The sequence below is a fragment of the Vidua chalybeata genome, chromosome 20 (assembly GCF_026979565.1).
Source record: "Vidua chalybeata isolate OUT-0048 chromosome 20, bVidCha1 merged haplotype, whole genome shotgun sequence".
Lineage (NCBI taxonomy): Eukaryota > Metazoa > Chordata > Aves > Passeriformes > Viduidae > Vidua > Vidua chalybeata.
In genome coordinates, this window is record NC_071549.1 from 5,237,745 (window position 1) to 5,259,900 (window position 22,156).

The 22,156-nt window shown below is 48.7% G+C and overlaps 1 protein-coding gene across 4 annotated transcripts in view; it reads right to left on the reverse strand.

The window, feature by feature from the left end:
• Nucleotides 1–22,156, reverse strand: part of DTX2 (deltex E3 ubiquitin ligase 2) — a 34,995-nt gene that overhangs the window by 11,366 nt on the left and 1,473 nt on the right. For all 4 annotated transcript variants that reach the window (XM_053961273.1, XM_053961270.1, XM_053961272.1 and 1 more), the window contains exons 2-4: nt 18,429–18,812; nt 13,557–14,142; nt 5,463–5,521 (exon numbers count right to left, since the gene is read on the reverse strand). In XM_053961273.1, coding sequence (XP_053817248.1) covers nt 5,463–5,521; nt 13,557–14,142; nt 18,429–18,735 — 952 coding nt within the window. In that variant the 5' untranslated portion in view covers nt 18,736–18,812. The remainder of the gene's footprint in view (nt 1–5,462; nt 5,522–13,556; nt 14,143–18,428; nt 18,813–22,156) is intronic.

The window sequence follows — 22,156 nt, forward strand, 5'->3', positions numbered from 1 at the left end:
CAATGGATCACCCTCAAAGGGGATCCAGATGTGAGATCTAGAGTTCTCCCAGCTCCCAGGAGCTGCAGAGCCAGAGAACCTCCAAAGCATACAAAGACTGGGTTAGTACCCCTTGCCCTACTGGCAGCACCAGCTAAGGAGAGCTCACCAGATCCAGAAATTTCACCACCAAAGTAACTCCCTTTAAATCCTAACTAGAGGCCACAAGCCTGTTGCAAGCTCTCAACCCATCAAAGCCAGCAGTCCACTACTCCCAGGGAGTCTTCATGAAGAGCTTAAATGTCCCCAGAACAAAAGCTACTTTTTTCATGAGTGCAGCTGAGACCCAAAGCCCAGCAGCAGCACCAAAGCTGCCCCCTGCACCTTTCAGGTCCTCTTCCCTTCCAGCAGAGAACAGTCAGAGGTATTCCAAGAACAGCAGCAGCAGCTCTGACTAGAGAGGCTGGAGGAACAATATTCTTGAGAGACAGGGGAGGTCTCCCACCACAGCTGGGGAAATCATCTCAGTCTGACCCCACTGAGGCTGCACAATACTATTCCTAGAACTGGTGCAGAAAAGGAATAGGAAAGATGTCTCTAAAAAAGCTGTTTCGAAGCAGTGCAATAGCACTGATGGCACAGACTGACATTTGAAAAGCGAGTCCAAAGACTAACAGGGATTATCACCACCCACACACAGCTGTCTGATAGGCAAATGCAAAATTAATGTGTTCTTCTGAAGAGATCAATACTGTCTTGCTAACATTAGCAGGCAGAGCCCAGAAAAAAAAAAAAAAAGAAAACAGAAGCACAGGCTGAACAACTGGCTTCAGATTCTCAATGGCAGAGGGCAACAAAATTCAGACCAAGCAAAAAGCAGGAGCCACAGAACCTCAGGTGAGTTCAGCTATTCTATAACACAGCCCCCCTTGTACCTGGAATAACATGTCCAAAACTGCCTGCCAGCATCATGAATTGTCACAAAACAAAAAACAATCAAGAATCCACCATTTGTTCCACAAACTTTCTTTTGTTTTTCTGAGCTGCAATGTGGATATTCTCAGCTCAGTCAGAGAGAAAGAGAAAGGTTTTCTAACCAGGCAAGAGCCTGGGAAACAGTTGGGAAAGAATGTAAATAATTCTCTAATCTATCTTGTTATTCACATTGTTTATAGATACGTTCTGCTACTGTGTGTTATTCACTGCACACCAATGGTGTGACATGTTTTTACTCTTAAGACTAATGAAATTAGTCTTCTTGATGTTCTCTATATATAGAGTGCTACATTTGAAATAAAGAGAGAGCTCATTTTCTTTGCCTTCTGATCTGGAGTTCTCTGTGCCCGTCCTGCTCAACAGCATCACTGCATACCCATCCACTATTCCACACAGACATACAAGCCCAAGGCAAACAGGAGAGCAGGAGAATTACCCCAACTCAATGTTCTCCTATCTCACATTGGTCCAGAAAAGGTGTAAGTGGGAAATTACCTTTTCTCAGCCAATTTTAAACCTTCTGCTGCCTTAGGAGCTACATGCAATGAATCATCTTCAGCAGATTCAAGTCAAGAGAGCATTCAAAAAGGTTCTGTGTTACATTGCTCTGCTGCCTCATGTCAACCCCCAGTAGCAATGAAGCCTTTAAAGTTCAAATACAATACTGGAAATCTCAGCATTATTAATCCTCCCACAAGTTGGGGGACTGCAGTCCCCAGGAAGAGACATCCTTAACCCAGGCCTTAGGTGGGAGTGTGTTTTCCTACAAGGTGCCAAAACAACAGACACACATCATATCTGCAGATTGAGTCTCCAATTCTCACAATTTCAAGTCAGAACCTGTTCCAGGCATCTGTGGAGTTATGCCAGGAGTAAGTGTAGCCCTGGACCTGGATAAATTCTCACCTGAATACAAGTTGCAACATGACACATTTGCCCAGACCAAGACTGCTTTAGATATGTTCCTGTGAGAGTTCCTGCTGCTCACTAGCTAGTCCAGGAGCTTGAAAAATATTATTTTATATGTTCCTACTTTCCATTGGGCTCTGGGTTTCTTTCCTGCAAGGACTGCAGGAGGGAGGAGACAGAAAGCCTTGCAAGGAATCCTTTGGGATCTGATCTGATTCTGTGTGCAATAACCACATGCAGAACAGCCTTTTTTTCTCTTGCTCAAAGCCTCTTATTTGGCCAGAAATACAACATTAGTGGCTCCTTGGGGTAAAATTATTTTCACTGGAGCTATGACAACATGCACCAACTTTTTTCAGCCTGCTGTGTAAATAAGGGACTTTTTGTAATATCCTGTGCAGAAGCTGAGCACAGGAAAAACAGCCTGACGTTATGTAATGAGTGCTGGCCCCACAGTCACTCACACCCAGCCCAACATGCCCCTCTGGCCACTGACCTGGATTTGCAAAGGCCTCAGACTGGTACAGGGCAGAGCTTACCATCAAAAAATTTAACATCTCAGAAAAGCATTGCTAATTTGTACAATTATATCCACCACCAAAATCAGTATGGTTAGTACATCCCCAAATGCACCAGCTCCTGAATCATGCAAACAAGAGACACCCAGTTTTATTTAACAAAAAGCTCCTTTTCAGACTTCATCTTAAACATAGTATTAGAAGGGCCTTTATATGAGCACCTTGCCACCCCTCAGCCCCAAGGCACAGCAGCTAAAATCCACTATTCCCAGGAAATGCCAGTCCAGCTGATCCTTAAACACCAACACTGTGGTTAAACAGTTTGCTTAGACCTGTTTGGCATTTCAGTGTACTGATCAAATACTTGGGGGAAAAGAAAAAGCTTAAAAGACAAGTTTCCACATGCACTTTGAAGTATTAAAATAGCAGAAAGCAAGGAAAAAAACATACTATTTTTTGTAGAAAACATGGTTTTAAAGTCAGCTTCATGATTTCTGGGGTCCCAAGAGGTGCTTTCAGATGACGTGGGGTTGACAGTGTTACAAATCCCCAAGCACCCTTCACACAAACAAAACCCAGCTTCTAATTCAGACTCACAGGATTTCTCATCTCCTGCTTAGCCACCAGAAGTTCCCTTTGCATCCAAGACATGCACCTGCAGCATTTCTCAATATCACCCATGAGATTCAGGGGTTGTATCTATCCAGCTTCAAATCAGAGCCAAAGCTGTGGAGATGCCAGGGGATGGAGACCAAGACACATTTCCCAAAAAAAAAACCAAAACCCTCCTTCATTTACATCTGAGACTTCTCTCCCCACCACAACATTGTCCCCCCAGCCTTCTCCACTGATGTTGTAGGAAGCAGTCATGCAGTGGGGACTGAAAAAACAAAAGGAGCCCAGCCTGTGTTAGAGAATATCCTGGGTAATGAGTAACTTGGACACCATCAGCAGGATTTTAATTATGAACAAAATATCACTTCCCAGAAGAGGTTCCAAAAACAGAGAGCAGAGCATAGAGGGGAAGAAGGTGTCCCTGAAGACCCAGCCAATTAATATTTCAGCAAAATTCTTTCCTTTTTACCAGAACTCCATTGCTTGCTTTGCACCAGAAATATCCCCAGAGATTTACTTTCCTTCCACTCCCTAATTAACTTGTATTAATCTTTCCTCTGCTTCTATGTGACTTTGAGGACTCAAATTCAGATTTCCCTCCTCCCTTGCACCTCTGAGGTGTGGGACACTTGGCAGCAGGCAGCACAGCACCCAAAGCTGTGCTGTGTGAAGGCCTGGATCTGAAGGAGACCCTGGCCCCAGGGAGCTACTTCTGCACTCCCTTACAGCCCCATGTGCCTGGTGCTGGCTGCCTCAGGGAGAGGTAAAGAATACTAAAATGAGTAATTATCTCTTCTTTTACACCCCCAGACTGCAACAACAGAGATAGCAATTACAGCTTTAACCATTTTATTGTATTAAATGGTGGTAAATGGTTTATTCTGTTGGGACTTTCTGCTGCCTTTTCTGTCTAAACATGGCACCACAAGGCATGAACAGACTGCAGGCATTCACCTCCTGTACATGGAGAATGAGATCACAGGTAACAACATTAACACAGCCTGGATTCATCAGCTTTATTTATACCAGCTTTATGTGATAAAGTACCAAATTACACAGTCAGTGCTAACATGCAGGACAAGAAAGGCAGAGCTGTTACAAGCAAGGGGAGTTCTGCTCAGGTCACCCACCTAGACAAGGTCTGAGCTTGACTTTACACCTCGTTTCCACAGTGATTTGCTAAGGAGGAGACAGATGGGCTGCATGCTGCATGTCAGAGGACACCTGTGTTAGTCTTCATGCAGGGCCAGTCTGGCTGCAGACACATGCAGGGCAGTTCTCAGGATGGTGCCAACATTCCCTTCCAGATGAAGGGAAATGTCAATCCTGGGGACCCTTGTCAGCCAGGGTAAAACCTGGCACTCAAGAAGAGACCAAACACCTTTTCTGGAATAAGGTGGGAACCACTGTCTTGCAAAACAAGAATGCAACTGTCTCTGCTCACTCAGGAGCAAAGTTTGGTGTCCCAGGAGCTAATAACCTCAAGAGACCATGCATGGACATGAGACAGAGGAAGGAGAGAGTTAACAGACATTCTGTAGTGTCTGAAACAGAGAAAACGCCAGCAAACACCAGATATCAGATGTTTAGCACTCCTCTACCAGGTAATGATACCATTTTGAGAGTACAGCTGGTACCAGAGCACCCAAATCCCCCAGTACCATCACACCAGGGACAGTGGTTTGACACTGGCTGAGCCAAAACACAGCAAAGGTGCCACTGGCTTTTGGCACAGCAACTCTTCCATGGGAGGCTGACAGCACAAATTGTCATTTTCAAGGCAATGCCATTTCAACTTTAACAGGCAAATCTACTCTGAAAATGAGCATTGAAAACTGGCACTTTCATCCCTCCCAGACATACTCCTCACTGTATTTAGTAGTGTGTTCACAGGTTTGGATAACAAGCAAACCTGTATTCTGCTGCACCAGGAGACAATGTCTGATTCAACTTCAGTCTCCACTTTCCCAAGACAAGACATCACAAACCTCTTTAAGCTAAAGACCACCTGAGCTTTTTTAATATAACCACATTGTAAAAAATCATATTAAAAACCACAAAAAAACCTCACACTATTCCGCTCCTTTGACTTGAAAAACAGCAGAAAATAGCAGCTAGCATTGAACTTGATTCACATGCCCTTTCCTTTGCTACTTGCTCATCCACATGTACAGAAGAAGATGAATAGCCATGCCTCAAATAATCCCACTTATTTTGAAAGACTCAGGATGAGAAAAACAGTTAATAAGGTGTGTCTATCCCATTCTCCCCCAAATCTGCCCTCTTTGCTTTTCTGGAAAATCTTTGGGTCTAAAACCTTAAAAACCAGCAACATTTTTGACTCTTTCCAAAAGTCAAAAATAGAAAGTAAGTGCGACAGAAAGGCAAACTTCTTGTTCACCTATTCCTAAGGACTGAGCAAATATAGCACAGGGGAGTTCTTACCTGCCAGGGCCTGGCTCACCCTGCTGGGTTTGGACATCTTGACAGGCAAGGCCTGGGCACTAGAGAGAAAAAAAATAGATTACTTTAACAGCAAGGATCAGAGACAAAACAAAGACAATTCAGCAATGCAGTGCTGCCTCCTGAGTGCCAGGGCCCTGGATATATTAACAGGGACTAATTGCTCAGATGAGCCCCAGCTGGGACCCTCACTCGTCCACCCTTCTCCCACTGGTCCAGCAGCTGTACTTAAGGAGCTGTGTCCTTGCCAGAGCTCTCTCCTAGACTTACTTACCTGCAAGGGGGGGGCCTTAGAGCTATGCTATGTGTACTGCTTCCAGCCCCATCTTCCTCCTAACTCATCCATTCCCCCTGCTGGACCCTGCTCTGATCCTGTGATCCATCCCTGCTCTTGCCACTCCCCCACAGAGCTTCCTGTGAGCAGCCAACCTGCACTACACATCCAAGGGGGATGTGGGGATGAGGGAAGAAAGGCTGAAGGAGACCTAGAAGAGCTTGGCCTGTTTTCATTTGGAACTCAAGAGAAGATGGACACCAAACATGCCTTTCAGGTTGCTCACCTACTTGTTTTGGCAGTGCTGGCAGCTGTACTTCAACTTTGGGACACATGGGCAGCCAGGGTTATGCCATTAGCTGGCAGCAGGAGCTAGGGGGGAAAGGGGAGCAGCAGCATCGACGCTGATGGGGGGTCTCTAGAGAAGAAACCAAGCTGGATGCACATTAGCAGAGCAGGAACACTTGAAATCCAAACACTGGCACAGAGAGGCCACCCATGGACTTTGTTTCAGGCGGCCCATGTGCCTGGGATGGATGAGGCTCATGCCCCAGCAGCAGTTAATACGTGGTGCATTCAGACAGCAATCTGCAAGGACTCTCCAAAATGACACAAACCTGGCCAGCTGCTTAGGAATTCAGAGACTAAGGTGGCCAAGAGCCTAAATATCACCCACTACTAAGGGGAAACCTTCTTGTGTCCAGCTGGGATGCAAGAGCTGCCCAAAAAGGTAGCACAGAGGTTCCTCCTTTCAGTCTTGCTAAAATCCCTGTTCAGGTTCACATAAGAGTGACCAGGGCTGAAAAAATTTTTGAGTGACACAAGGCTGTTTTCCACCCCGCCTGTCCCCTCTCCTACCTGTCACAGTTTGGAATAGGTTCCCACATGTGTGCTGGCCTCTCTGAAGGACCCTGGGCAGGACAGAGGGCTTGGTGCAGCTCTGGCAGTCTAGCCAAGTGAGATCAGCACCCCCAGACCCTTATAAAGCTCTCTGGACCACAAAGGTTTTCCCTCCTGCCTCTTTCAAAGGCTGTGCTTTCCCTTCTGCTGCCCCAGATTTTGCAATGCCTTCAAATGATGCAACAGATTGTTCTGGCTACAATTCAAGCCTACCAAACACAGGGAAAATCTTTCCTGTGATTTCAAAGGGCTCTAAATCAAATGTCTTTATGACTCTCTTTCTTTCCTGATTCACCCTCTTTGTCACAGCTCTTTCTTAGGTATTTCTGTACTTCTTTATCTCATCCCGTTGCTTCATATCTGCCCTTATGATCCTCTTCAGAAGATGGCAAGGAGCAGAACTCCTTGTTCTCCAGCTGCAGACATGAAGGATATTTGAGGACCAGGAACCTGACAGAACTGCTCCCAAAAAATCAGAGATATTGGACCTTCCCTCATTTCCTCCTGAGAAGCCAAGAAGACACCACTGAGCCTGGGCACCCCCTCCACCCCAGCCTGTGACTGATACAGAAGTTTGTGTTTTGTTGTCATGCCCTGATTTGAAGCAGCACCTTGGGCGCTTTCACTTCCCCATGGAAGGTAAAAATAAAATAAAGCAGAAAGCTGAACCTTCCACTGTACCAGGAAAAGAGATGGAGACAGGGAATCCTTCCAATGGGCTGGAACATAGGGTCATTACACTGGTAACCACGCTTTGAAAAGATGGCAGAGAAGTCCTTCGCTCTCCTTTTCTTATTGTGAGACTCAAATCCAAGTCATCCATGAGTTAGAACTTGTGTGAAGTTGTCCAGGTTTCAGCTGGGATGGAGTTAATGTCCTTCCTAGCAGCTGGTACAGTGCTGTGTTTTGGATTTAGGATGAGAATAATGCTGATAACATTGGGATGTTTTAGCTGTTGCTGAGCAGTGTTTACACTAAATGAGGCCTTTTCTGCTCCTCAGCCCACCCCAGCAGTGAGGAGGCTGGGGGGCATAAAGAAGCTGGGAGGGGACACAGCTGGGACACCTGACCCCAAGTGACCCAAGGAATATTCCAGACCACAGGATACCATGATCAGTAGCAAAACCAGGAGGAGAACTGACTGAGGGCTGCTGCTTGGGAATGGTTGGGCATTGGTCAGTGGGTGTGAGCAATTGCTTAGTGCATCACTTGTTTTGTATGTTTAATTATCATCAGCATTATTATTTTCCTTCCCTTCTCTGTCCTGTTAAACTGTCTTTGTTTTAACCCACAATTTTTACTTTTTTTTCTTCCAATTGTCTCCCCCATTCCCCTGGGGGAGGATGGAGTGAGTTGAGGGGCTGTGTGGTGATTAAATGTCTGCTGGGTTAAACCACAACAGAAGTGAGAAGAGCCCTTGAGATCTGCAGAGAGAAACAGATAAGCACTTGATGCACTTGCAAGCAATCAAGTTTGGGAAGCTGTGAGTGCACTGCAGATAAATTACCATCCATGAGCCAGGAAACAGTCACTGATCAGCTGCACTCCTGTGTAAAGGCAAAGTGTGTCAGCTTTGGCTGCTGGAGGCTTTGAGCCAACTGATGTGATGATGGAGAAACCAAATACTTCTTATTTCACTAAATACACACATTCATTAGCAGTATCTCAGCTAACTGTGCTGTGGGATATGCTGACCCATCACTCTGCACCGTGGGAGCAGGGCTGCCACGCTCCCTGAGTTCTGTTACAACTGCAGAAAGCCCAAAGGCTGATGAAATCAAGGGAAATCCACGCTGCTCTGAGGTACCACAACACTGTCTGGGCAGGTCTGCAGTCACAGTGCGTGGGAGGAAGTGCTGCAGTGCCAAAAAAGGTGAGGAAATGCTCCTCAGAGCCTATCCTGGATTTGAAGTAGGGGTTTGAGGGGAGGAAGGGGATGAGGTAACAAGGAAGGATATTGCTATTGTAGTGTAACGTGGACTGTACATCCAATAATGCACAGCATTATTGCTCAAGATATTCCAGCATTGCCATATCAGTGCTGGCTTCTGGGGAGAGGTCCTGCTCATTTATTGAAACCAGCTGAGTTAGGAGAAAAAAATGATGTTTTGGGTAAGGGAGATCTGGGTAACTTCAATGCAAGAGCAAGCACTGCAGTGTGGAGAGACGAGGAGCCACCAAGACACCTGCTCCTGCTGCCACGGAGATTTCTTACCAGGCAGTGCCTTTGACTCCTGGCCAAATGTTCTTCCAGGTGCTTGCAACACCTGAAAGTCAACGCCTGAATTCTCTGAATGTGTCCTGGTATCAATTCATCCTTCCTGGTGCAATTTTGTCCTGCTGTTGGCTGCAGCTCCTGCTCTCCCACTGCTCTGTGTGCTGAATGTTCCTAAATGTAACAGGGATCACCAGGTTGTGAATAAAAGGATGCAAAATATGACAATGTTCTTGGAAATTCAGCAAGAAGATCCTGGTAAGATTTCCTACCACTGGTTCCCAGGCAGTCTGCTACAGGAGGCAGACAGGGCCGACTGAGATTTCAGCATGACAAACCCACTTGCTTCTCCAGAATTTCAAGAATCTGCAACACCAGTGAGACAGCAAAGCACAAGTCCAGCAAGGAACTGTGTCAACAGCTTGGAATCCAGGGATGCTGCCACTTCAAACACGGGGTGGCCAGGCTGGAGCCGTCACCTGAGCCACACATGTGCAATACCCCAACGGAGCAGAACTGGGGAAGCCTGTAGGAACTCATCCTCTCCACCTGATATGGCCTTTTCTTCCTTCCTCTCCCCTGCACACAATCACCAGGCCACAGATCTCTGTATCATGGCATCTTTGTAACCCTCTGGGCAACAGCAAACACTTCCCCTCACAGATCAGGGCAGCATCCAGCCCTGCTTCACACTAAGTGCTACCACAACACCTTAAGGTCCAGACCCCTTCCCAGGGCTCACTGAGTGTCAGGTGACATTAATGACCCCACCTGGTGGTAGCCCCATGCTGGCTAAAAGGGCTGCAGGACAACTCGCACACAGTGGAGCCAGCACCAGGAGAGCTCCTCACCACCCAAGGAGCTCATGGGAATGCCTATGGACAAAGCTGAAGGATACAAAGGTGGAGAGAAAGAAGGAAAGGCCCTGGTTAGGGTCCTTCCTGATCCTACAAAGCACTGACTGTGCGTTGTTCCCCATGGGAGATTTGGAGTGCAGCACCAGGACACCCCAATTCTGTCAGCATCCTTTTCCAACTCCCAAGACCCCCATTCCCCCTGATTTTATACAAAATCCTGCCCCCATAAGCTGCCTGCCTTATTTGTGGGCACAACCCAGACCAGCAGCTAAAGCCACATAAGTTCAGAGAAGCCTGCAGAGCTACTGTAGGGATTTGCCTGCCTGGGACACTAATTAATATCCCCCAGAAGATTGCTTCCTGCAGCTTTACTTGCTCATATTACAAGCAGGGCACTCCTTACTGTGCTTCAGGAGTGCCTTACTCTGTAATTAGACAGCACAGTGCAGGGAACAGGGGAGCTCTTGCCCTAGGGAACTGATGCTTTCCCATGTGGGGTGGGAAGGATTTGCCAGGAGTGGCTGGGATCCTGGTTAACAGTGCTGAGGCAAGGACACAGCCCTTGCCATGGCACACTCCATGTGCAAATTCCAGCTCTGTCCATGAGAGAGGCCAGATTCATTAACTGCGTTTAATCCACAAGAGGAAACTAATGCACCAAGAAGCAAAATAACTTGCCCACATGTATGTAATTTATTAGCAGCATAGCCAAGGATATTAGCATCTAGTTAAGCCTTGGCACTCCCCTCTGGGTTTTCCAGTGGCTTTGACCCTCTTGAGAGCAGGAGGAAATTAAAGTGCATTTGGCAGCGCTGGAGCTCCGCCTGCTCTCACACCAGCATCCGCCCTCCAGCAACCAGGAAATCCATTTAAATCACCCTCAGTGGCACAGCAGCCTGGGCATGCCTGTTCTGGGGGCTACCCCTGCCTGCCTGCTAGAAATAACTGTCACAGCCACACAGGGAGTCAGGCAGCTTTCCAGGATGAACTGCACCTTGTTCTCAGCCCTGCAAGAGAGAGGTGCTGCCATTTTTAGCTGTGTTTCCTAAAGAAACTGGTGTAAACAACTGCACTGCCTTTCAGTCTCTCCCAAGGAGTCTTTACCAGTTGCAGCTCAGCCACCTCTGCAAGTTTTGTGGAGATTAGCAGTTTTGTAAAAGCAAGTAATCTATCAGGGCTGCTTTGGAGCCAAAGCTTGTGGGGTGAACACAACACAACCTTTAGCAGACACCAGAGGATCCACCGTGGCCCAGTGCTCCCATCCCTTGGGTCTCTGAGCACAGGCCAGCACAGGAATTGCACATCACAGCTAAGAGAACACAGCCAGAAACCTGTGGCAGGATAATTAATGCAGGATAATTAGCCAAAATGGTTAGACTGCAGGGTGATGTGGGGCACTGACTGTAAGGGAAGGGGAACTAACCACCGTACTATGTCTGAGGGAGGAAGACATGGAACCTAGTGGATAAAATAACCCAGGAATGCTCTGGGCTTAGGAATTAAATGAAACACATTGTTAGAGTTTGCTACTCAGGTTTCCCCTAATTCACAGAAATTAAAGGATTTTCTGCTGGGACATGGGTTTCATGAGCCCGAGACTGTAACTCCAGCCAGGAGCAATTACACCCATCCAGTGGCATTTCCGACTCAACCCCAGCACAGGGCTGATGGGGAAAAGCCATCCCGAGCTGTCAGCTGGGGATGAAAAAGTCCCTTTCACATATGGCACACTGCTGGAAGACAGATTGCCCCCCTGTGTGCACTTGTTGTTCTGGCAGAGATAAAGGAGAGTTGCAAAACTAATCCCAAAGGACTGGAGATCACATCCCAAGGGAAGAGACAGCGGCCAGGGGAGTGGGGCTCACTGGGGGTGTGGGTTTTACACAAGTCTGACAGCACTCACACACTCCCAGGTATCCAAAGAGCTGCCACTTGCCCTGTGTGGCATGTCCTGCCGTCCCCAGCGTAGATTTAACTGTACAATCCCTTTGCATCCCCCAGAAAGGCTGGCTTGGCTAGGGATGATTGCCAGGACACCAGCCACCTCACCCCCTCCACAACACAAACAGCTGAGGTGCAAAACAGGTTCAAACAGCCCAACCTCAACCAGCCATGGGCACCTCCTGGCCATCCCTTTCCTCCCAGTCAGCATTGCCTGGGCCATGGGCTCAGTTCATGGTCAGGAGCCCGTGGCAACCCCCTCCAAGCATCTCTTGCCCATCCTCCCTCCTTTCAGGACAGCCTGTCCCCCCCCTCAACCAGTAGCACACAACGTACCCAGACACTGATCACTCCAGACAGGCTTGTGGGGCAACTGCTGCAGCACCTGGTTCTTCCTTTTCAAACTCCCCACCCCGAGTCACTTTGCAAATCCTTTGGGGAGGGATGGGGGCTCCAGGCAGCCCAGTGGCCCCACGCACCCACCAGCAACTCCTGCAAGAAGGGGAATTGTGCAGCTTCTTCAGGAGACAGCAAGAGCCTTACTGGGGGCTCCTGCAGGCAGTGCTGAGGTCTGATTTTCAGCCCTACTCGAAGGTGACTAGAACAGAGAAGCACTGTGGATGCTTAAGGCAACACAAAAAATCACCAGGTGGAAAAAAAGGCCCCCAAAAAAGACCGTGAGAAAGAAGAACAGGATGTGAGAAGTCATTTCACTCGGATAACCCTGAAGAGGGAAAGTCCTGACACGACACTCAGAAAAACATCTCAAGATTCACAGTCTTGTTTAAAACACAAATGAGATTCAAAACAAACCTCAAACCCCAGTGCCTCATGCAATTAGCAGAATGTACTTCCAACACGCTGCTAGATCTCTTATCTCTATACTTACTTGGACAGGTAAGTCAGCCCTGGCAAGTTCCCCTGCAGTTTCTCAGGGGTTCAACAGCTGGATTACTCCCAGTGAAGTAAGGCTTTGCCACTTCCAGCCATTCACAAACAGAGGGAGCAGTCAGCCAGCCCTGGCTGGGTCACACTGGGTGCCAGCACTGCCACAGACAGGCCACACACACCTCTGCCAGCAAGGGCTTGAGCACGGGAAGAGTTAAGATCCTGAAAGTGGAATAACCAACTGTGGCTTGCCCCAGCAGCCCATGCCATGGAGAGGAGCCGGGCTGTCGGACCACAAGCCTCTGCTTTTCATTGAGCTGGCAGCAACCAAAAGGCCTGAAGAGAAGTGAGGCTCTTCCTCTACCACCAGAAAGGTGCAAACACAGCCCTCCTTTGGCTCTAGCTGACAGGAGCTGAAATCCTGGGCTGAACACTGGTTCCAGCCCTGTCACAGAAGAGCCACAGTGAAAATGAATCCAGTGGCACCTCTGCTCTTCATCACCACTTAGCCTGGACAGAGAGTTCATGAGGTCTCAGCCACATACAGTGAATCCTGCGGTCCCTCCTTGAAGGGGAAGAGCTTAGAATGAGCAGAGCAGTGTTCCACTCTACTGCCTAATTTGAATTAAGTAAGTGTGTTTACAAGTTCCTTTTCCTTTCCCCTGAATCCCCCTCAAAGTTGCTTTTTAACCTAACCCAAAATACCACTGCACACTATTAAATTTCTCAAACCTTCAGAATCTCAACCTGAGTGAATTGCCCTGTGGCTCAGGGAGACTGAAAGACAGGGACTATATTTCAAATGGGAAGAAAAGAAGTAGAAAGCAGAGGGGAAGTCTCTTTATCCACTGTACTGGATATACAGGCACAAACCTCTCTCCCTCCTAGGGAGAAGACCCTTGTAAAGTCCTCTGGGACAGAGAGGCCCCTGCATGCAGACCTGAGCACAGCAGATCTCTTGGACATACATATGGTATTTAAAGGTGAATTAGGATCTGTACCTGACTCCATTAGATGCTGCCAATGCTGCACTGAGGCTCCCAGTTTGAGCCAAAACCAAGGTGTTCTGTGCACTGAGTCTTGGTGTTGACCTTGCTCCAGTCAAAGCAGGTTTGTTATAGGGCACGAAGCCGACGTTGGAAGAACTTACTGACGCTGTCCTCCCGGGAACCTGATGAGTAGTGGAAGAGTTGGGAAAGTTTGTCATGGAGTGACGGTAGCGTGTGGTGATGGGGCCAGTCCCGCTGTTTGGCCAGCACTGCTGGCAAGAACATCCCACCCCTGTGTGAAGGGGTGTGGTGGAGGTCGTCACCGGGTACGGGGCGTCCAAACGCCTCTGAACGCTGCGGCGGAACCTCGTGGTCTTGTTGGTCTGGACTTGAGCCACAAAGTCAACTTCGTAGTTGTAGCCCAAGGGCCCGAGATCCACTCGCTGGTGGTTCGTGGCACGGGCCTGCTCCAGGAACACGCAGACGTTCATCTCGTACGGGGACCACCCGCCCTCGTCGTTCTGCCACTCCCAGATGATGCCCTGCCCAGCAGCAGAGTCCCCTGGGAAGACGTGCCTGCGGACAGCCCGCATCGTCCCTGTGTGGGAGAGGAGGGGAGAACAAACACAGCAATTTAGCAAGCAGAGAACTAAGAGGGATGTTGTCCCAGGGATTTGTTTCTGCATAGATCCGTGCTGCCTACATTGGGGTGGCCTTTCTCATTCTCCCTCAAGAGAGGCACTAAAAGACCTTCTCTTCCCAACAGGGCTGAGTTTGCTCATGAAGCTTAGAAAAACGCAACATCCCTGAGATCCCTGTCCCTCTGCCAAATCTGATTGTGGGCTGGCAGCAGGTTCAAAAGCTGCAAGGAGGAAGGGTGGGAAAGGAGGGAAGGAGAGAGGATGCAGACGCAGACACACCCAAGCACAAAGGCACAGTGATCACATATGCCTCCCTGACATTAAACAGAGAAAAAAAGGAAAAAGGGAAAAAAAATCAGGCTGAGGCACAGATCTGGTTAAAAAAAAAAACAACTCCCACAGCCTTGACAACAGAGTAACTATAGAGACAAGATACCATTGGGAAGTGCTTTGTAGGAGCACTTAAGGGGCTGAACGCCCACTTTGTTACACAAGGGTCTACACAAGGGTTGGGGCAATTTTGGTCATGGGAGAGTGGGTGAAGTCCCACAAGGGGGCAAGGGCAAGGACTTTGGAGAAGGGCAAACTTCTGCAGGCTCCTGACTGCTGGGAGAGAGAGCAAGACTAGAGAGGGGAAGACAATGAAGTAACTTGAAAACTGGAGCGAGCAGCTGTTCAGACAAAGGGAGAGAAATGGAAGGAGAAACACTACTCTTGCAAGGCCGCTTGACAGTGACAGCTGGAGCTCGAACTCCCTGGAAGCTTGGCTTTCCAGGATGACTTCACTCCTGGGTACTTTATCCCCTACTTCAAAAAAGCAGCAGCCTAATGAGAGGGAAGGAAGCCACCCAACAGGACAGAAGCTCTGTAACCTTTGAAAAATGGGTTCTTGCAGCAGGGTCAAAACTGCTACCGCAGGAAAAATGCTCAGCAGCATTCTGCACAGAGGAAGAGGAGCAGGAAAAGCTGTGAGGAAAGCAAGTCTGGGGATGTAAGGAGGTGAGGGTGAACAGGGGTGCAGCGAGTTGTAACAACACAGGAGGAGTTCAAAGAAGAGCACCAAGAGAAAAAAAGTAAAATAAAGCCTCTAAAGAGGTCATGAGAGTTATGGCACTATGTTCTAGGACCCCAGGTGAAAACTGGCACGTTTACAAGTACCCACACCTAAAGCCTGAGGAGAACTGCCCCAGGGTATCACTGGAGACTCTATGGGGCACAAGCAATCCAGGCAAGCTTCACACCCAACAAGCACATCCCAAAGAAGAGGGAGGACAGCCCACGTGGGACTCCATACTGCCAAAAATCCAACTGCTGCTGCATTCAGGCTCTGCCTGCCTGCATGCTGGCATGAGGATCACGCTGCTGTTATTGTACCCAATAGTTGTGAAAACTGTGTTTCCTTATCTCAGCACTGCTGAAGCTCCAGAGCTGACACAAAGGCTAAGGCTCTCTCAAAGGCAGAATGTGCAGGACCAAGGAATGCCAGGACTTGTGTTTCTGCTCCAGAGCAGCACTACACATCCTGCTTATTGCGGAGCAGGACTCTCCAGTGACACCAGCCAACAAACAACATCTCATCAGCACACTTAAAACACTACTAGCAGCCAGTCAAACACAGCAACCCACCCAATAGCTCACCCAGGGAGCTCAGGATTCCTGTGGGACCAGACCTTCCTCTGGCAGAAACTATCAGCAGAACCAAGATGACCTTCCCAGCCTGGAATTGATGTCTTAGTGGAAAAGCAGACTAGACAGCCAAAAGCAAACTCAAGCAATGACTGGTCCTATCCAGCAAGTCCTGCCAAGTTTCAGAAACACAAACAGCCTCAAAAGGTGGATAACTTCAAGAATGAACCCCTGAGCAGGAGGAGGACTAGGGATGGGACTGGACTGGGAATGAGATGGTGAGACATGCATTACATTTAGAAATGAGTGCAGGGAACCTGCTCCCCGAGAAAGGGGACTACTACAGGTAAGGCAAGGTGTCCAGTGGAACACATCTCAAAGAGATTAGCAAGGCTTTGCCTGCTCCATTGGCAGCTCAGGAGCTAAAAGCAGCACAAAGAGGACTGCAGGACTTGCAAGCAACTTGTGTTTTTAACACCCTCAAACAGCAGTAGAAAGAAGATTTTTTAGGAGTCAACAACAAGACCAAGGCAATGCACTTGGAAAACATCTCCCTTCCCCCAGGTTGGCAGGGAAACTGGCATTCCTCTCCAGGGTGGGCAAACAGCTGTGGTGAGAGGACAACTCCTGCTGCTCCCCTGCACTCACTCCCAGCTAATCTGCCTTGAGCAGCAGCTGAAGCCCACAGCTAATCCTGCCCACAAGATCCCCCCGCACAGCTGTCATTCCCTGCTGCTGGGGACGCTGCTCCCGTTAACACTGGCTTCCTGTTATTCTCCCTGGCTTCCTTTGAAGAGCCTATTTATCTGTCTAATAGCTAATGAGCAGAATACAACAGCCTATTTTTTGCACTGTTTAAAGATTTTTCATGGGGATGTTTCCTGTAGAGATTCTTTTCTCCAGCACATGACAAAGTTCAGCTGGCAGCTTGCTCAGAAAGGTTCACGTTTAAGGCAGAGCCTTGCAGAGAGAAAAAGCTTTGCTTAGAACTGGGCCATGGCAAGGGGATATGAGAGCTTTTCCAACAGTCACGTTGCAGAGCACACAGGTATTTGTGGAGGGAGGTTCACAGCACTGGCTCCTCTGATCAGCATCCCTTGGGATCAATGGGAATCACTGCAGGAGAGCTGTGGAGCAGAATCAGCCTTTTTGTTATTAACAACTCAAACTCAGATCTAAACCAAGGAAAGATGAGATCATACCAGCCAAAATAATTTCCAGAATTGAACTGGACTGCCCCCCAGAGATGAACAGCTCGAAACCACCCTCCAATGGACAATATTCTCTGAGTGTTTTGAGATCTTTCACAAGGGTCTAAAGAGATACAAACCCTCTAAGGGGGACAGCTGCACTGGGACAGGTTTCACCCACCCCACAGGCTCTCTGCTCACCTTCACCAGACAGCTTAGGACTGCTGTCCACAGCTTGGAGCACTGGCTGAAAGAGCCAGAGGCTGGAAGTCTCCTTCACAAGTTTGGCATGAAAAAGCCAGGAGAGAAACAGCTGCTGATGCCAGCTCTGGTGGTCCATGCTGTACCACTCAAAGCCACAGCCTCAGCTGGCCTTCCAGATGTTTGAACAGGCCAAGCTGAGCACACCTGCCAGGGCATCCAGCTTAGAAAGCTCCTCCTCACCCAGGACTAGATAAACCACTAGATAAACTCAGCCTAAGGTCACCACGTCAGAATAAAAACACGGATGCAGCTGTGATGACCACTCACATTTGCTCCAACCACTTCCCTTTCCTGCCAGAATTGGCTGATCATGCAGTTGATTCAAAATATTGCTCATTTACTGTTTCAACTGGCAAGAAACCAGCACATGCCCCTCTTTAAAGCTTGGGATGATGCTCAACTGCATCCTGGAGAGATGGGAGAGACATTGACAAAGGGGAAACTGATGGATGGAAAATTTTCCAAAGCAGCCATTCATTTGGGGTGTGTAATTTGGGATCTCCCTGGATTTTCCAGGGATGAAGTGCATGCATTCCATCCTTGCCCCTTTTCTAAGCTCCAGCTGCTCAGCACATCTGGAGCAAAAAAGGGCAGGAGTCATCTCTGCAAATTCTGAGCTACTACTCCCAGTGACCCCAGGAGAGAGGAGAATGAAAATCAGGTCTCATTTCTGCTATTGAGTCCATCCTGCCCTTTCTCCCTGGGAGGAAGCGAGCCAGGCTCACACAGCACAAGTGGAGGGAATATTCTGCTGCAGCGTTTTGGTGTCGCGTGGGGGCCGCAGGCACTCGCAAGCAGCTTGAGCAGGGCTGCATGCCAAGGTAAAGCAGCTGGCACTCCAACTCCAGAGGGAGCAAGGGACTCAAGCAGGAGGGTTGGAACCATAAAAAGGCCTTTTTACGCAAGTGATCTTGAATGGATTGGTGGGGGAGGGAAGTTTCCAGCTCTGTGAGCTCCAGGGGTCCCATGATGATGCTCCTGAAGAGATCACAGCTGTCTGCCTGCACTCAGCTCCACAGACAGCATTAGGAGAGCAGCAGATGTGCTCACAGAGCTGCCCAGCATGGTAGCAAACAGCAGAGCCTTGCAGGGCTCTTACACACAGAACAAGGCCCTGCTTGCCCCCAAGCACTCCAGCAGAACGGGTGGGGAAGCTCCCTTACCTGTATCCTGCCGGAATTGTGTCAAGCTTGGAATGTCGATGACATAGGGAGCCAAGGCGGGATCCGCGTGTCCCAAAGGGATGCTGCTGACCAGCCCCGACCCTGAGCGCCGGCCCTTCTGCTGAGAGGCCTGGATAACCTGCTCAATGTAGCTGCAGACATTGCCTCGGTACGGCCTCCACCTGCCAAATTCATCCTGCCATTCCCACACTGCCACTGCTGTGGAGCTGCTGCTGTGCCCCGGGGCAGAACCGGGCGGGCCGGATGGCCCGGCTGAACCGCTCCCCGCTCCCTGAGCTGCTGCCATGTTCCTCCCTGAGGTCCGGGCACGCCGCGATTGGAAGTGGCAGCTGAGCTGGCCTTACACCATTTTCTCCTGGGGACCTGCAGCAAGAAACAGAAAGCACAGGGAGCTGAGAATGATGTCCCGAATCGCCCCACCCACTGTGGATGTTCCCAGCCACATCCAAATCACACAAACCTGAGAGGGAAACAAGCTCTGACTTTCAAAGAGGATGTTCCCTATGGATTTAAGAGACTCCAGAGAAGCAGACTGGCCTCAAAACCCTCTGGCTGAGGGTGAGTGAGGTGCCACCACTCACTCCCTGCCAGTGCTGGCAACTTCTGCTAATTGAGGGCAAACACTCTTCAGGGAGACTCTGTTTCCACCAAACACCACCTGAGTCACCACAGATCTATACCAAACCACCCCGGAGCCACTGCTGATCTGTGTCAGGCAGACCTGTAAGCCTTGGCATGAGCTCAGACACTCACTAGCCAGCAGTGTGCCAAGGCAAGCTGCCATTCTGCCCCTTCCCCATGCTCAGCACTGCTCCTGGCAGCACCACACTGACCACCCCAATATCAGCTGCCAAATGCTGGCCAAACACTCATTCACAGAAATGACTGAGTTACACAAATGGTTCCCAAACTCTTCACACTGATCTGAGCTCCAGGGCTACACCATCAGCTCCATTCAGGCTTCTGACCATTTAGTTTTGGCCCAGGATCAGTCCTGTGACTCCTGTGCAGCATTAAACATGCAAACAAAGCCAGAAGACAACTCTTAACGTACAGTTTGCAAATCACAGCACACGCTCTTCTTTAGTTCAGTGTGATCCCAGCAAAAAAAACAGATGGGAAGGAGTACAAGCGAACCAGGAAGAACACAGGGCATAATCAAATTTTGCTGCCTGTGCTTAGGGCACTGATTTAGTAGGTCCTCAAGATCAAAGCACACCTATCTGCAGCTTCTCAGGTTGGAAAAAAAGGAACATCGCGGGACAATCAGCACTAGAGACTCAAACCCTTAAGAGATGATTTGGAGAACAACAGAGAAAGGGTAGGAGACCAAAGACCAGACAAAGACACAAACTGACAGTGAATAAATTCCAACAAGAAGAGATCACCACTCTCAGCCCCCAAGGGATGTAAAAAGAACAGATCCAAAGGCATCACATGATCACCGAGAGACACCAGAGGTCTGATATTTGACATTCCTTGTCTGTTGTGTCATTCCAAGGAATCCTGTCCAAACTATCTGCACACACATCTGTCCAAATGCTGGACAACCACTTGGAGATCCCCACGTTGGTGCTCGTGTGTAGGTGGGTTTGGCTGTGAATGAATGAAACTCATTTTGTTTTAAAATAAATTCGCCTTCTCCCTTCTGAGGTCTCACGTCACTGATTGCTCGCTTAACTCCCAGCAGTCAGCAGGGAGCCGTGAGCCTCCTCCCCATCCAATGGAAAAGTTCAGGTCTCCCAAGAGGCAGAGCAGCAGTGGGTGGCTTCCACTGGAGGATGCCATCTGCACAGAGAATGACATCCCTGCCGGATGGGGGAAGATCCCACGCTCCATGGAGCATCCCATCCATCATGCCCATGTGGCTTGATAGCTTAAAAAAGACAGAGGAGAGTGAGCACAGAACAGACACACCCACACGTCTGCATTTATAAGAGGAAGGCAACAGTTTCCCTAGGATTTCAGTGTACATTAGTTTATGAGCTGCTCTGAGATTTTTACACAACACCCCCAGCTCAACTGGTCCTGGTGGCAAACCGCTCCAGATCACCAAGATCCTACCCTGGTATCTGCTATTAATCTTTTCCTTGTAATCCATTCTTGCCTAACACACCAAGGACAGTTATTTCACTGCGCAAAACAGCAAATTAAGACTTAAGGTATCAAATCCAACACCTGCCTTTGCCACTTCTTTTTATGGCAGGTTTCACACCAACACTTTTCCAGCTCAAGGATCAACAGCATCATCCATGCTCAACTCAGAGCAGAAGCCAGGCTGTGGCATTTTCGGTCCCACCCACCTGCACTAGGTGCTCTGAACCCCAAACACAGAACCAACACCGCATTCCCCCCCAAAGTTGTTACCAAATATTCATCTGCAGCCACACGCAGAGCAGAGAAGAGGGAGGCTGTGAGAAGGGAGTCAGCAGTTCATTTTCCTTCCTTTCTGAAACAGCAGCAGGAAATGCAAACAAGCAGACACCGCAGCAGAAAAGCCACCTCCTTCCCGTGCCACCTCACACTCGCTGGGGTAACAGCTGGGTGACAACAGCCTGTCCCTCACCCCGGGGTGGCAGCGATGCTGTGAATCCTGGACCACACGTGAAGGTACCCGGGCTGGCTGCACGAGAGGGTCGTGTGCTCCAACATCCACTTCCCCATCAGAGTGGAAAAATATTTCCTGTGCTGGGACTGCTGCTCCAAAGGAGGAGCGAGGGGCGTATTTCAGCCTCCTGCCAGTTCTTGCTGAAAGCTGCTGGAGCCAGCAGCTGTTTGCACGGATTGGGAAGTGAGGAATGCGGGAGAGCATCAGTAAGCCAGAATTACACAAGTCCCAGAGTTATGGGAAACGAGAAAGAAAAGGCCTAAAGTTGCAGTTCCTGATTTCTCTTTGAGAATTCAGCAGCACACACATAGTAAAAGCTGAGAAATTCAATACTAGAGCTGCTTGTACAGCGTTCAGCATTATACCACAGCAGAAAGGGTTTGGGGAAGAGTGGGATGTGGTTTGGGATGTGTTACACATCCCAGCTCACATCTTTACTCAAATCCCATGGACTAGAATGTTACACCTCAAGCTTTAAAAATACCTTGAAAAGCTGACATTCAAATCAGCCCTAAAAGCTCTTATCCACCAGTCGTGGCTCCAGTCAGAAATCCTCTGGGCCATCCTTCCTCCAGTGAAAACAAAACCCTGGCTAATTCAAGTGCAGACTTAAATATTCCAGCCAGATGCCCTTCATTTTGAAGGTATTTGGTAACACAGGCTCAGAATTTGAGGATGGATTTGTTTGATTGGAACGTTACGCCCAGCACAACCTCTGAAACATTTGTCCACATGGCTTTAATTGGGGACTTGGACAGGAAAAAAACAGAGTGCATTTCAGATGTGTTTTCCAGCAGCTTCACTCCCTGCTCCTCAAACTCCAGCAAATGGTGGTGAGAAAGCTGGAGAACAGGAATTAAAGCCTTTGAAAGCAGAATTTTCTTTCACTTTAAATGCAGGATCTTAAAATTTGTGGGTCTGAGATGATTTCTAAAAATGCCAACTCCTTTTGTTAAGTTTCTGAACTTGAATTGCCAGCGCTGATAAAAGTTATCACGAAATGCGAGCTTGTACCTGGAAAAGAAAAAGAGCCTTGGGCGCTCTTGAGCTGGGCTGAATTAAAAATAAAAATCACCAGACTGGTAAAATAGAGACTTTT